The sequence below is a fragment of the Daktulosphaira vitifoliae genome, unplaced genomic scaffold (genome assembly GCF_025091365.1).
Source record: "Daktulosphaira vitifoliae isolate Bord-2020 unplaced genomic scaffold, ASM2509136v1 Scaffold_1, whole genome shotgun sequence".
NCBI lineage: Eukaryota > Metazoa > Arthropoda > Insecta > Hemiptera > Phylloxeridae > Daktulosphaira > Daktulosphaira vitifoliae.
Window position 1 is genome coordinate 52,595,712 of NW_026099572.1, and position 12,848 is coordinate 52,608,559.

The window sequence follows — 12,848 nt, forward strand, 5'->3', positions numbered from 1 at the left end:
TATCCTGCAATAAATGCCCTAAAAAATTACAGTTGTTATAAAACGGTCAATGTTGATATTCTTAGTTTTTACTTAATATTGAAATCACTTTTTGAAAAATGGATTATTGCGAAATTTTCATTAAAAATAATTAATATAATTATCTTGTCAACAGAATACTTTCTTTTTAAATTCAATCAATAATCAAAGCATTATGGAAGCTTAAAAATAAAAATAAATTTTCTTTTTAATTAAAAAAAAATATATATTAATTATGCTTTAAAACTTGTCTAAATCCATATTAAATTAAATATAGTAAAATATACTAGGGTAATAAAAGAAGAATTATTTGAATTCTTAATTTAATTAATTTAAGGATTCTTNTAAAATATACTAGGGTAATAAAAGAAGAATTATTTGAATTCTTAATTTAATTAATTTAAGGATTCTTCTGAATTCCTGGTACTATTTTTTCAACTTTTTTTTTTTCGTAAATTACCGAGTCTCGGAAATCAAATTGCCCACCGTCATTGCTCTCCTCCTGAGGCCCTAGTACCGTTTCACAATTTTTCTCGATTGGTAAATACAGTGCGCGTCTTACGTCACTTGCCGAGGACTTGAAAGTTAACTTGCCTATACGGAACGCCTGAAATCATAAGTCATCGAAACATTCGTTCAAACTTTATCAGTCAGTGATCGTATCNTCAAAACATTCGTTCAAACTTAATCAGTCAGTGAGCGTATCATAATGTTTACACTATTAAAAGTGTAGCAATTGAAATCAATTTTTCTAATTTGTATAAATATAAATTAAATTTATAAAATAATTTCTTTATGTAACTCAGACAAATTGTATAATTCCTTGAATAACACATATTATTATATAAAAATAACGTTATTCCGGAATATTTTAGTGATAAAAATAAAGTTATCAAGTTACCATTTAGAGTTAAGAAAAGTTAAATTGCCAAAATTAAAATCTTTTTACTCGAATTACGAAAAATACATTTTTTTTATAATAAAATACGGTCCTACCAACATAAAAAATACTCATTGACTGATAAATTGCAAATTACATCATAAAAAAAAAATTTCAATTCTAATATAATTTTTATTTTACAAGAAATTAAATGGTTTAGAACAAGAATCAATATCTGATCAAATTAGAATGACTGATAAGACTGACAATTAATCATTATTTATAAGAAAAATATTCATATAATAAATATGTCATCCCTTTATATTTTGTTAATTTCACGTGAGTTTATAACTAATTTGTCTACCTTGAAATTTTTGCAACTTATTTATGTCGATTTACACATTTTTGTATTTCAATATCTCAAATACAATTATAAAAATATAATATGCAACAATAAAAAAAAATTTATATGAAGAAAATGGAAATTTTACAAACTTTTACATCATAAATATAATTTTAATTTAAATTTTTCTGGCTAAAAGTTTTAATGGCCAATGTATTTTTCGTTTTACATAGTGCAAAAGCGATTATCTATTCCAATTTATTTGTTTTTATATAAATTTTTCTTCTTGTTTCTATGACTACAAATTTATATTGTTTAAGTTAATATTTTTTAACAGTCACGGGCAATTTAGGTGTGACACGGAAATTTTCTGAAGCCCGAAAACTCCACAAAAATTGCCCAAAACCCCTTTTATATTTGATTTTTTGTAGTCAGATATTTAATTTATATCTCTGCACGAATAGTGAAACATAAAAATCAAAACCAAAAAGCCTATAAGCCATCTAAAAACTGGACATAGAAAATCAAATTCCATTCTCGTCAACATACTTTCAAATCCTCAATATAATGGCAAACGTCCAAATAAACGTAAAATTATAAAATATTATTAAAGATCTTATAATATTTTATGAAGACGAGGGTACAACGATTCATTTATACTTTTCCCTACTGTGCCACAACTAAATTGTACCGCTACCTCACTACACTGAGGTTTTTTTCATTTTATAATAATTAATTCATTTATAGTGTAATAAACCAAAAATAAAAAGAAAGAAAATAAAAAGAGAAAAATAGAGATATAAAAATGAGAAAGCGTAGGTTAAATATAAAAAGAAATTAGGGGTGCTTAGTAGATTATTGTAATCATTATTTATTATAAGTTTTTGTAATTTTAATGTAGATTTAATTGTCTTCAATTTTATTTAAATTAATTTTCTCATTAATTGTTTCTCTCATTAATTATTAATGGTTTATCACGCAATAGATTGTTGGAAGTTCGAAAGCATAGGTTAAATTGTACTTACCTTACGTCCTGTGTGATACAATAATATTTTAAGTAATCCAGTGTTGATTTCCGTATTAAACGCACTACGTATACGATTTACACTATATGTAATATAGTCTATATAATTGATTACAAAAAACGACTCAAGATTTTAAATAATATGATTTAATTACACAAAGTCTAAGACTGATCTTACTTGTAAAAGATTTTAAACACTCTGTATTTTATTATAAAAACAATTTTGATTTTTTTTTACGTTTATTGAGTAAATATATTTTTTTTTAGAGAGAATATTTTTTTTTATTGAGAGATCGATACCAATATTTCTTAAATTTTCCTCTGGCCTGGCCAAAACAAGATTCAGAAATATCTATATCTATGTAAAAAATTTATCAAGGCAGAATTGTGGTGGCCCAATGTGTCCCGGTGCTAAAATAAAGCACCTTGAAAGGATGCGGCACAATAATAACCAAGACAAAAATTAAACACTGCAAATATAATTGTAAGTTTCTTTACGCTGTCTGCCGGCGCGATGTTTATTAAAACAAAGACATTAGTAACGAGACTAGCTACCCAATACGCATAGGCTTACAAATATATTCTAACCTAATATACCTAATTTTAGAACAATGTCTAGTTGCAACCTTTACTCTGTCTGCCGGCGCGATGTTTGTTAAAACAAAGACATTAGTAACGAGACTAGCTACCCAATACGCATAGGCTTACAAATATATTCTAACCTAATATACCTAATTCTTGAATAATATTTACTTGCAACCTTTACTCTGTCTGCCGGCGCGATGTTTGTTAAAACAAAGACATTAGCAACGAGACTAGCTACCCAATAAGTATAGAGTTGCAATACACTTAGTCAAATAAATTTAAATCTCAATTTAAATTGAGAAGATTGTGACCTTTAGCTCTGTCTGCCGACGCGATGTTTGTTAAAACAAAGACATTAGTAACGAGACTAGCTACCCAATAAGAAAAGCTCACAATAAATTTTTATAATTAAATAAAAATCTAAAGTTAGGTTGGGTTTATTATTAAAATAAAATAATTTTAATAAGATGTAATGTTTAAAATATTATTTGATATTTATTTCCACAATAAGAAAAATAAAATATTATTAATGATTGAACAAATTAAATTAAATTAAAAGATTCACCAAAACAAAATTCACTTTAAAATTTCTAAGTGTCATTTAGTTTTAAAGAAAAATATTCAAAGTCCAAATTAATTAAAAAAATCGACTAAGTGTTTTTAAATTGAAAAATATTCTAAGTTCAAATTAATTAAAAATTCAACTAAGTCCCGGAGAGTGAAATCTTGAGTAGANTAAGTCCTGGAGAGTTAAATCTTGAGTAGAGTGTCGTAGATTTTGTGTATTTTAAAATCGTCAAAAGAACTGGTTTAGATGGGGAAAAATGGCTTTTTATAGTGTGAAGGGGGTAGCCCAGCGATCTCTACCGTGATCCTAGAAGCTGAGGCTTTGTATTCTAATTGGTTAATTAAAATGGGGTCCCAGCGTGTAGGCGTTACTTAATAATTTCTACAAGAGGGAGATTTTATCGTATAGTTAAAGGGTTATTTTGTATTTTAAATAAGAGAACCCTGTTTTGGTGATCTTGTATAATCATAATATGTGACATACATGAACAAATGATAACATCTTATTATATATTAATATTATATGTTATAATATAATATTACAATAGTAATTTATTTTGCTTGTAAAATTTGTAATTAACTTACTTAAAATTTATTTCTATTTTTTTTCATATTTATTCGTTTAATAATTCATTTAATTATTCATTATTTATTTAATTTAGTATATATTTTTTTTAGTAGGTGGTTATAATATATTTTGAATCATCATGCAACTCATATGTTTTACATTTGTCATTTGTTATATTTTATTTTTTTAATATCTGATGGTTAATTCATATTTATGTTTATTAATTATTTGGGTTATACCAAAACGTTATATAGTTAAATTTAACAAGTTCATCTATTTTGTTATAGTTAGACCATATGTTTATGGTTTATAGCTTAACATGTACAACAAAATGTACGAACGCCTAAGTATATTTTTCTCCCACCCTAAAAAATATATTTATAATATTACATAAACAATTTTTTTTTAAATTTAGTGGTCCTGAATCATTAAGGTGAGAATAAGCACCAGAATCCATGTTCGCCTATTCTGAGTGTTATTCTAAATATGGCGTATCTCAATTTTAACTCAAAACAATTTTAAATTTAAATAAAATCAAACATATCCTTTGTTAGTTGTCAATTTAATTGAGTTTTTAAAAATTTGAAAAAAAAGAAAATGAATCAGAAAAACTTTATACTTATTTATTTATTAAATATTATTTTTGAATATGCAAACAAATTTTATGTTACATCCATGAAATATTATTTTTTTATTATGATATTATTATTATTTTTTTAATATTAAAACTTGTAAATGTAAATATAAATAAAATTTTAATTAAAATATTTCAATTTTACTGTGGACATATTTTTTACTCATTAATTGTTTGAATCAAACTATGGTTTTTTTGTATATACTTACCAATTTTTTTTAAAATTTTCATCATTTTATCAAATAATATAAATCTTTCTGTAAACAAGTATGTAACATCAACTTTTTTTTCAAAAGGTATAGGAAAGTAATTGTAAAAACATCTATGTTTTTCTGCCTTATTACCTATATTAAAATATTCCAATGTCAACTCAGGTAATTTTTTTTTTTCGTCCTTAACATATAATATTCTGCTATTGACACAATCCAATGAAGTTTCTGCCATTGTTTTTATTTTTTCGCTAAATTCTCTACTGTCTTTGCAATTTTCCAACTGTGTAATATCTTTTTTTAACGTATCGTGGTATTCATTGTATACTCGTTCTAAAGAAATTTGCATTTTTTTAAGACTGACTAAAATAATATTTTTAGCGTCTTGTTCATATTTATTAAACACTACTAAATCTCTACCGTAGGATGCCAATAAATATACGAATGCGTTGGCATGTCTCTTAACATGAAATTGAAATCCATATTTATAAGTGTAGTAGTAATTAAATTTAATAAGATCATGATAAACTTCACTTTCTGTAGATAATACGTCGCTTATTGAGAACATATCTGCAAATAAATTTTCGAGAGTTATTTTATAAGATTTGAAAGTACTGTCTACCACACTATCTTTAACGAACTGCCACCAATGAGAGTCATGGGCAAAATGTAGGTTTATTGAACTGTACTCTTTATAATCATCGATAGGTACATCCTCACTTGAAATTATTGTTAAAAAAAATGCGAACAAGACAATTTTCTGAATCATGTTATTTTTTTATAAATGTAAACAACTGGTTTGCTAAAATCAACTAAAATAATCGACAAAAACTATCACCCATATTTATACTTTTATTTCAGATATTATTAATATAAACAAGACAATTAATTATAATAATGTAGGTTAATCGCAAACATTTTTTGTATCTAAAATAGATTTTGTGGTTAATTTTTTTTGTGAAAAACTAAGTTTTAATATAATTTACCAAGTGTTTATTTACTCTACCATTATGAACACATAATTTTATTTTTATAAAGATCTTTAATAAGGCCGACCCCAAGTAGTTAGGATTAAGGTGAGAAAAAAGAAAATAAAGACGTATAATAACTTAAGTGAAATCGTTTTAATGGCCAATGTATTTTTCGTTTCACAAAACGCAAAAGCGATTTAGACTTCGAATTTAAATTTTACGACTATAATTCTGTCACTTTTTCTAACTACTACTACAACTTTAGTTCTCATTCCCTCATCCATTATTATCCTTACACCATTATTTGTATTGGTCGAGTGTATTATTTCATAACCCTCAACTTAACTTGAGTGATGATGTCCCTGTACCGTTGACACTACAAGAGTCGTATGGCTTTGTACACGTGATTAATGAAACAGCTACCGAACAAGTTGTCCAGTTGGTATCAAATTCTATTCTTTAGGTTTTCTCCGTCTCTAACTATATTATTTTCTCTCGTCTGTTGTTATTGTGTACATCCGCATAAGTTCAGTCCAGGACTCATACTTTTTGACAAAATTTTACACTGACGGTCTATCTGACTGAAACTTGTTAGTCGCCCTTTGCAATTGACAGAGGGGCCGTGGAAATATTCTTTTACCCTATCTACGGGGATAATTTTGATAAAATACATTACTAATAAAAATAGTATTCATAATAACATAACAAAATTTAGTATGTCAGAAAAATCAATTATAAGGTAATGACACAATTTTCATGTATATAATGAAATATCAAAAAAAAATGTTTAAAAANCAGGGATTCGGAACGGAGCAAATTTTGTTCCGTTCCAATATTTGCTCCGGAACGGAACTATTAATAAAAATCGTTCCGGCTATTTGTTCCGGAACGGAACTCTTCCTAAAAATCGTTCCGACCATTTGTTCCGGAACGGAACTATTAGTAAAATTCGTTCCGGCTATTTGCTCCGGAACGGAACTTTGCCTAAAAATCGTTCCGACCATTTGTTCCGGAACGGAACTATTAGTAAAAATCGTTCCGACCATTTNCATCTAAAAATTAATTAGAGTATAAAACTTGTTTTTATACTGATTTACACTGTAAAGTCATATCACTAAATGAAATATTTTTTAATGATCATAGACTAACATATACTTTACTAAGCTAAATTTTTACACTGATTTCAAGGCTAAAATTAAATTTTTTCTATCACTTCTTTTTAGAGACTATTACAAATTAGTAAAAAATAAGTATTTACAGATAAAAACAAAAAATACATTTTTTAAAAACTATTATGGATTGTGAATTTTCATATGTTAAAAAAAATTCATAAAAATTTTGATTTAAATTGTTATGTATAACCTATTTAAGGTCCTTTAAAGTTTATACTTATGAAAGTTTATAATTAATAAATATTGAACTATTAGACATTATTTCAGCTTAATTTACAAGTTTGATGTTGAAAACATTAGTATAAAATTTTATGAGAATTTAAAAAATGGTAATGTTAAAATTATATACAATCGGAAAATTTCATAATTACTACTTACAGTAAATTTATGAGAAAAATTCAAAATTTAAATAAAATCACTATATTTTTTTTTTTTTTGTATTTTTATCGTAATAAATCATTTAAATAGAAGTTTAGTGATTATTTTTATGTAACTCTTATTCTTATATCATAAATCTTTACTCTAATTTATGGTGCTTAAAATGTTTCATAGTTGAAATATTTAGAATTTAATTAATTTTTAATTTTTAAAAATAACCAAAAATATGTAAAGTGAAATGAAATTGAACAAGATATCAGAGGAAGAAATAATAGGTGAAACTAAGTCCATCGAGTTCGGGACAATTCTTCATTTTTAATTTATAGTACGTAACATAAGCTTTACTTAAACATATGTTTAAAGGACACAGTATTTCCGGAACAATTTTAAAACTTAAGCTGAAAAATTTATATTTTAGTGTAAAATTGCTATTTTTAATACCCGCCTTTGAGCAGGTTAATGGTCCAGTTTTAAATAATAATATTATAACCAAGAGAAGAAAAATATTCAAGGTGTTTATTTAAAAAACAAAAAAATTCTGATTTATTCATTTTTAAAAAAGGTTTTGGCAGTTTTAAGAAAAAAATTCAATGAAATGATAAAATATACCAATTTTAATTATTTGGGGAAATTTTGATTACTTATGGGAAACTATGGAGAATTATCTATTTTTGAGAGTTATATCCTAAACTAGATACTATTTGTGATCTGTTGATATATCGTTGAAAAAAATCGATCCAGTGAGAACTGAGAAAAAAAGTGACAGACAAAAAAAAAAATTAATTACAATATGGTAAAATTAATACTTTTTCAGTTTCGAATCGAAATTAAAAATGTCCTTTGAAATAAATGGACATAATAATTTTAAGTTAGTTGGCTATAAGTTTTATTGGCCAATTTATTTTTCATTTTATTGCAATTTATTTGTTTCTATATAAATTTTTCTTCTTGTTTCTATGACTACAAATTTATATTGTTTAAGTTAATATTTTTTAACAGTCACGGGCGATTTAGGTGTGACACGGAAATTTTCTGAAGCCCGAAAACTCCACAAAAGTTGCCCAAAACCCCTTTTATATTTGATTTTTTGTAGTCAGATATTTAATTTATATCTCTGCACGAATAGTGAAACATGAAAACCAAAAACAAAAAGCCTATAAGCCATCTAAAAACTGGACATAGAAAATCAAATTCCATTCTCGTCAACATACGTTCAAATCCTCATTATATTGGCAAACGTCCAAATAAACGTAAAATTATAAAATTTTATAAAGATCTTTTAACATTTGATGAAGACGAGGATTCGAGGATTCAAAAGCTTGAAACTTCCAAGACGTTTCAATCAAAAAAGACACTTAATGTTAGCCATGTTAAGAAAATTACTAAAAAACAAACAACTGTCAATAAAAGACAAGTAAAAAATTTTGATGCGTTAATTTTGAAACGTAAAAATCAACCTCGCAATAAGTCAAACGCTAAGATATCTACTAAAAACAAATCAAATTCAATTAATGTGGAAATACCATCCGAAGCAGACAAACATATGAGTAAGATTAATTTATTTTATATTAATATATTTTACATAAAATATTTATAATTTTTGAATCAATAGATCCGATTGTATTGATCGAAAGAATTCCACAAGACACTATAGACTATTATATGTCTAGTAAAAAAACTAATGCAGACGAAATAGTAAATAATTTTGGTGAACAAGAAAATGTAAGAATTAACAATTCTTGTAAGTAAGCTTAATTTATTTTATATTAATATATTTTGTTTTTAATTTACAATTTATATATTTTATATGAAATATTTATCAAAAAATTATTTATAATTTTTGAATTTATAGATCCGATTGTATTGATCGAAAGAATTCCACAAGACATTATAGACTATTATATGTCTAGTAAAAAAACTCATGCAGACGAAATAGTAAATAATTCTGGTGAACAAGAAAATGTAAGAATTAACAATTCTGAAACCCACAAGACGTATCGAAAAAAGAATAGAACTCCTGTCATCAACATCAACATACGTACAAATCCTCATTATGTTGGCAAACGTCCAAATAAACGTAAAATTATAAAATTTTATAAAGATCTTTTAACATTTGATGAAGACGAGGATTCGAGGATTCAAAAGCCTGAAACTTTTAAGACTTATCAATCAAAGAAGAGAACTCATCTCGACGACGTTAACGATTCACGTAAAAAATTTAGACTAACAAATAAATATGAAGACAAAGTAAATAATTCTTATACTCTTAATTCAAATCGTAAGAATAAAACTCCTGACAAGTCAAACGTCGAGATATCTACTGAAAACAAATAAAATCCAATTAATGTGGAAATACCATCCGACAATGTCAATCATATGAGTAAGTGTCATATTTTTTATAATAATGTACACATGTGCATAGAATGAGTGGGTAAAGTATGTCAGCTGCCANTGACAAAGTCAATCATATGAGTAAGAGTCATATTTTTTATAATAATATACACATGTGCATAGAATGAGTGGGTAAAGTATGTCAGCTGCCATACATTCTTGATATTTCGTGTCTTGCTAATATTGCGATATAAAACACTATACGGCCCAAATATGTATTGAAAATTTAGACTGGGGAAAAAGCCTAGTTGTCTCCACCCAAATGACACCTTTGTTTTTCTTATAAAAAAAAATCAAATTCCACTGTTAGAATATATATATATGTATATATAATAGTTTGATAGTAACAGCTAATCAATCATTCATTTTATGCTATTATTAAAAATATATAAATAATATATTTTATTAAATTTTGTATTAGTGTATTTTAGAGTTATATTTTGTATTAATGTTTCAAGTAATCAATTAATGAAGTATATTTCATAGAGCTTTAGTTTTTAATAATTAAATTTAGTCTAATTAAGTCACTTAATTATACATACAACACTTAAACCATAAAATAATCTAACATTTAACTAACATTATGGAGGGTGCTAATTGGATTTTCTTCTTACCCCAAACAATTATACAGAATGTCCAACTAGGTTAGACATATTTTATAATTTTTGATCAAATAATAATTTCGTTGAAATAATAACTTAATATTTGCTTGTCCTAAAATTATCATCGACCCACAAAATTTGTTTGTTGGACAAGGCNGTATATATTTGTTCTAAAATTATCATCGACTCACAAAATTTTTTGTAAGATAACGCTGAATAATGGCTATTTAAAAATTTTGAAGAAAATAAAATTTCAACAAAATGTATTATAAGTTATAAGACATATAAAAACATACGTAAATTAAAAATATGTTGTGGGTAATTTTGTCAATTGAGAGGCTTAGCACCTTCTTGTTTCCTATTTGTGTTTATGACAAGAAACCCTAAAGGAGTTCCTCGGTAACCCTTCTACACTGAGTCTATTAAGCGGATAGCAAAACCACATTACTTTAAACATATTTTTCATTTTTGTTCTGGTAAAATTACATTTTTATGATCATTACTTATGCTTCAAACAAGTATCAACATCAATTTTTAAATGGTAAACCAATCATATATATATATATATATATATAATCAGATTAGATTTAGCTTAAACAAATTTTTTTTTTATTTTTATTCAATTATTAGCGAACTATGATTCATTAAAGATTAGAGGACGTGAGTATTTCTCACGTTAAAGAAGAGCAAGCATACTTATGTTGTTACCGTTGCGATACAATACAGCGGTATTCTTATCGGTACACTGAATATTTATTTTACTGTATTTATCCTATTACTGTTTTATTTTGCATTTGCACTATATTTTATCAAGGAATGTTATATGTTATATATAAATTTCAAGACGTTATAATTATATAATTTTGTACTTTCATTATCAGAACAGTACTGAGTACAGTATTAATAATTTTTTTTTTCTCATATATGATGTATGAAACTATGAGTTTATCGTTTGAATTGGGATTCATCTATGATAACTATGATGTCCATCGTTAAATCGCAGTTACCAATATATTTATCAAAATTAAATGGTCCAGTTTTAAATAATAATATTATACCCAAAAGAAGAAAAATATTCAAGGTGTTTATTTAAAAAACAAAAAAATTCTGATTTATTCATTTTTAAAAAAGGTTTTGGCAGTTTTAAGAAAAAAATTCAATGAAATTATAAAATATACCAATTTTAATTATTTGGGGAAATAATATTTTGTTTATTATATTATACTAGATCATAATTAATGTAGAAATGAAATCTAAAAAGTAATAAAAAATTAAATATGTATATATAGATATATTTAATTTAAAGAACTTTATTATAAAGTAATAATCAATACTTAATGAATACATAAATTCTTATATTTTACAACTTACATTACAATTAATTATATTTATTAATTAGAAAATAATTTAATATAAACTAAACAAAATCAGAGGAAATAATTAAATTCTCGATAATTTATTATAAAATAAATCGTTGAATGTTATGAGTCTTGTGTTACGGCATTGGAGGATTTCAAAGGTGTCCTTTGAGGTGGTGCTAGTATGATTTTTAGCAGATTTACAACAGGTGCCTCGAATGTCAGTGAAATGAAAAATGATATTATGAATGAAGCTACGGCATTTCCAAAGTATAAGATGAGCTGAAAAAACAAACATTTCATTTGATTAAATATACAATTTTAATAAAAAATCAAATACATCTTATTTTATTATGGAACAAGGAAAAAAAACCTTTTTCTGGAAAAACTAATTATCGTATTTGGATGTTCAAAAAATTTTTTTTTCAACGAAAGTACTCGGTCACGAAACTCCGGGAAAGTTATTGTGGAAGGTCGGAAAATTTTAGCCAGTGTTATAAAATTTCGACCGATTTTGAGAAAAACACTCGCTGACGTCGCCAGCGTCTTTCGATTGAAGGTTTGAAATTTTCATTAGACCCGTTTAATAACATTTCTGAGATATCATAAAAAAATCAATTCAATCCGTTTATTTTTCACCGTTTTACGACCTATTTTTTTTTTTTTAAATTTTCGAGCATGGTTTTAATATAAGCATTGACTCTTTTCTGCGCATATGTTTATTGTGACCCTTAATTTGTAAAATATGTATTTTGATGACCATTTAATTTTCTATTCAATTCATAATTAATATATGTTATTGTTGTCATATATGAATTGATTGTTGTAATTTATTAACTATCTTTTTTTTTTAGCTTCGATGCTAAGCGGAGAAGGTATTAATTTTACTATGATGTGTTTTTTTTAGCTTCGATGCGAAGCTGAGAAGGTATTAATTTTACCATGATGTGTTTTTTTTTTTATTTTTTTTATTTTTTGTGTCTGTCACTACTTTTTCTCAGCTCTCACTGGACCGATTTCTTTTAACAATACGTCAAAAGATCACAAATTGTATCTAGTTGAAGACATTACCCTTAAAAATTTAAAAATTTTCCCTCGTTCCCCGCAAATGGGGGAAATATCCAAAAAAATTACAAATTTAAAAATCG

The 12,848-nt window shown here is 25.7% G+C and overlaps 2 protein-coding genes and 1 long non-coding RNA gene across 5 annotated transcripts in view; all 3 read right to left on the reverse strand.

The window, feature by feature from the left end:
• LOC126895348 (uncharacterized) overlaps positions 1-5,597 on the reverse strand; it is a 75,852-nt gene extending 70,255 nt beyond the window's left edge. Inside the window, exons 1-2 of one of the 3 annotated variants that reach the window (XM_050667115.1) lie at positions 4,964-5,597; positions 4,651-4,876 (exon numbers count right to left, since the gene is read on the reverse strand). In XM_050667115.1, the coding sequence (XP_050523072.1) occupies positions 4,779-4,876; positions 4,964-5,597 (732 nt within the window). In that variant the 3' untranslated portion in view covers positions 4,651-4,778. Of the gene's footprint in view, positions 1-4,650; positions 4,877-4,915 lie in introns of those variants that run through there. The other 2 variants (XM_050667114.1, XM_050667113.1) reach the window with 2 other exon arrangements.
• Positions 2,665-3,470, reverse strand: LOC126895351 (uncharacterized). Its single transcript, XR_007701637.1, has 3 exons — positions 3,162-3,470; positions 2,988-3,025; positions 2,665-2,853 (listed from the first exon to the last, which is right to left on the reverse strand). It is a non-coding gene; the product is annotated as an uncharacterized LOC126895351 (long non-coding RNA).
• A 6,085-nt stretch (positions 5,598-11,682) lies between the features above and the next one.
• The window catches only part of LOC126894428 (uncharacterized), a 19,647-nt gene continuing 18,481 nt past the window's right edge, over positions 11,683-12,848 (reverse strand). The window contains exon 11 of the mRNA XM_050665466.1: positions 11,683-11,982. Within this exon, the coding sequence (XP_050521423.1) occupies positions 11,824-11,982 (159 nt within the window). The 3' untranslated portion in view covers positions 11,683-11,823. The remainder of the gene's footprint in view (positions 11,983-12,848) is intronic.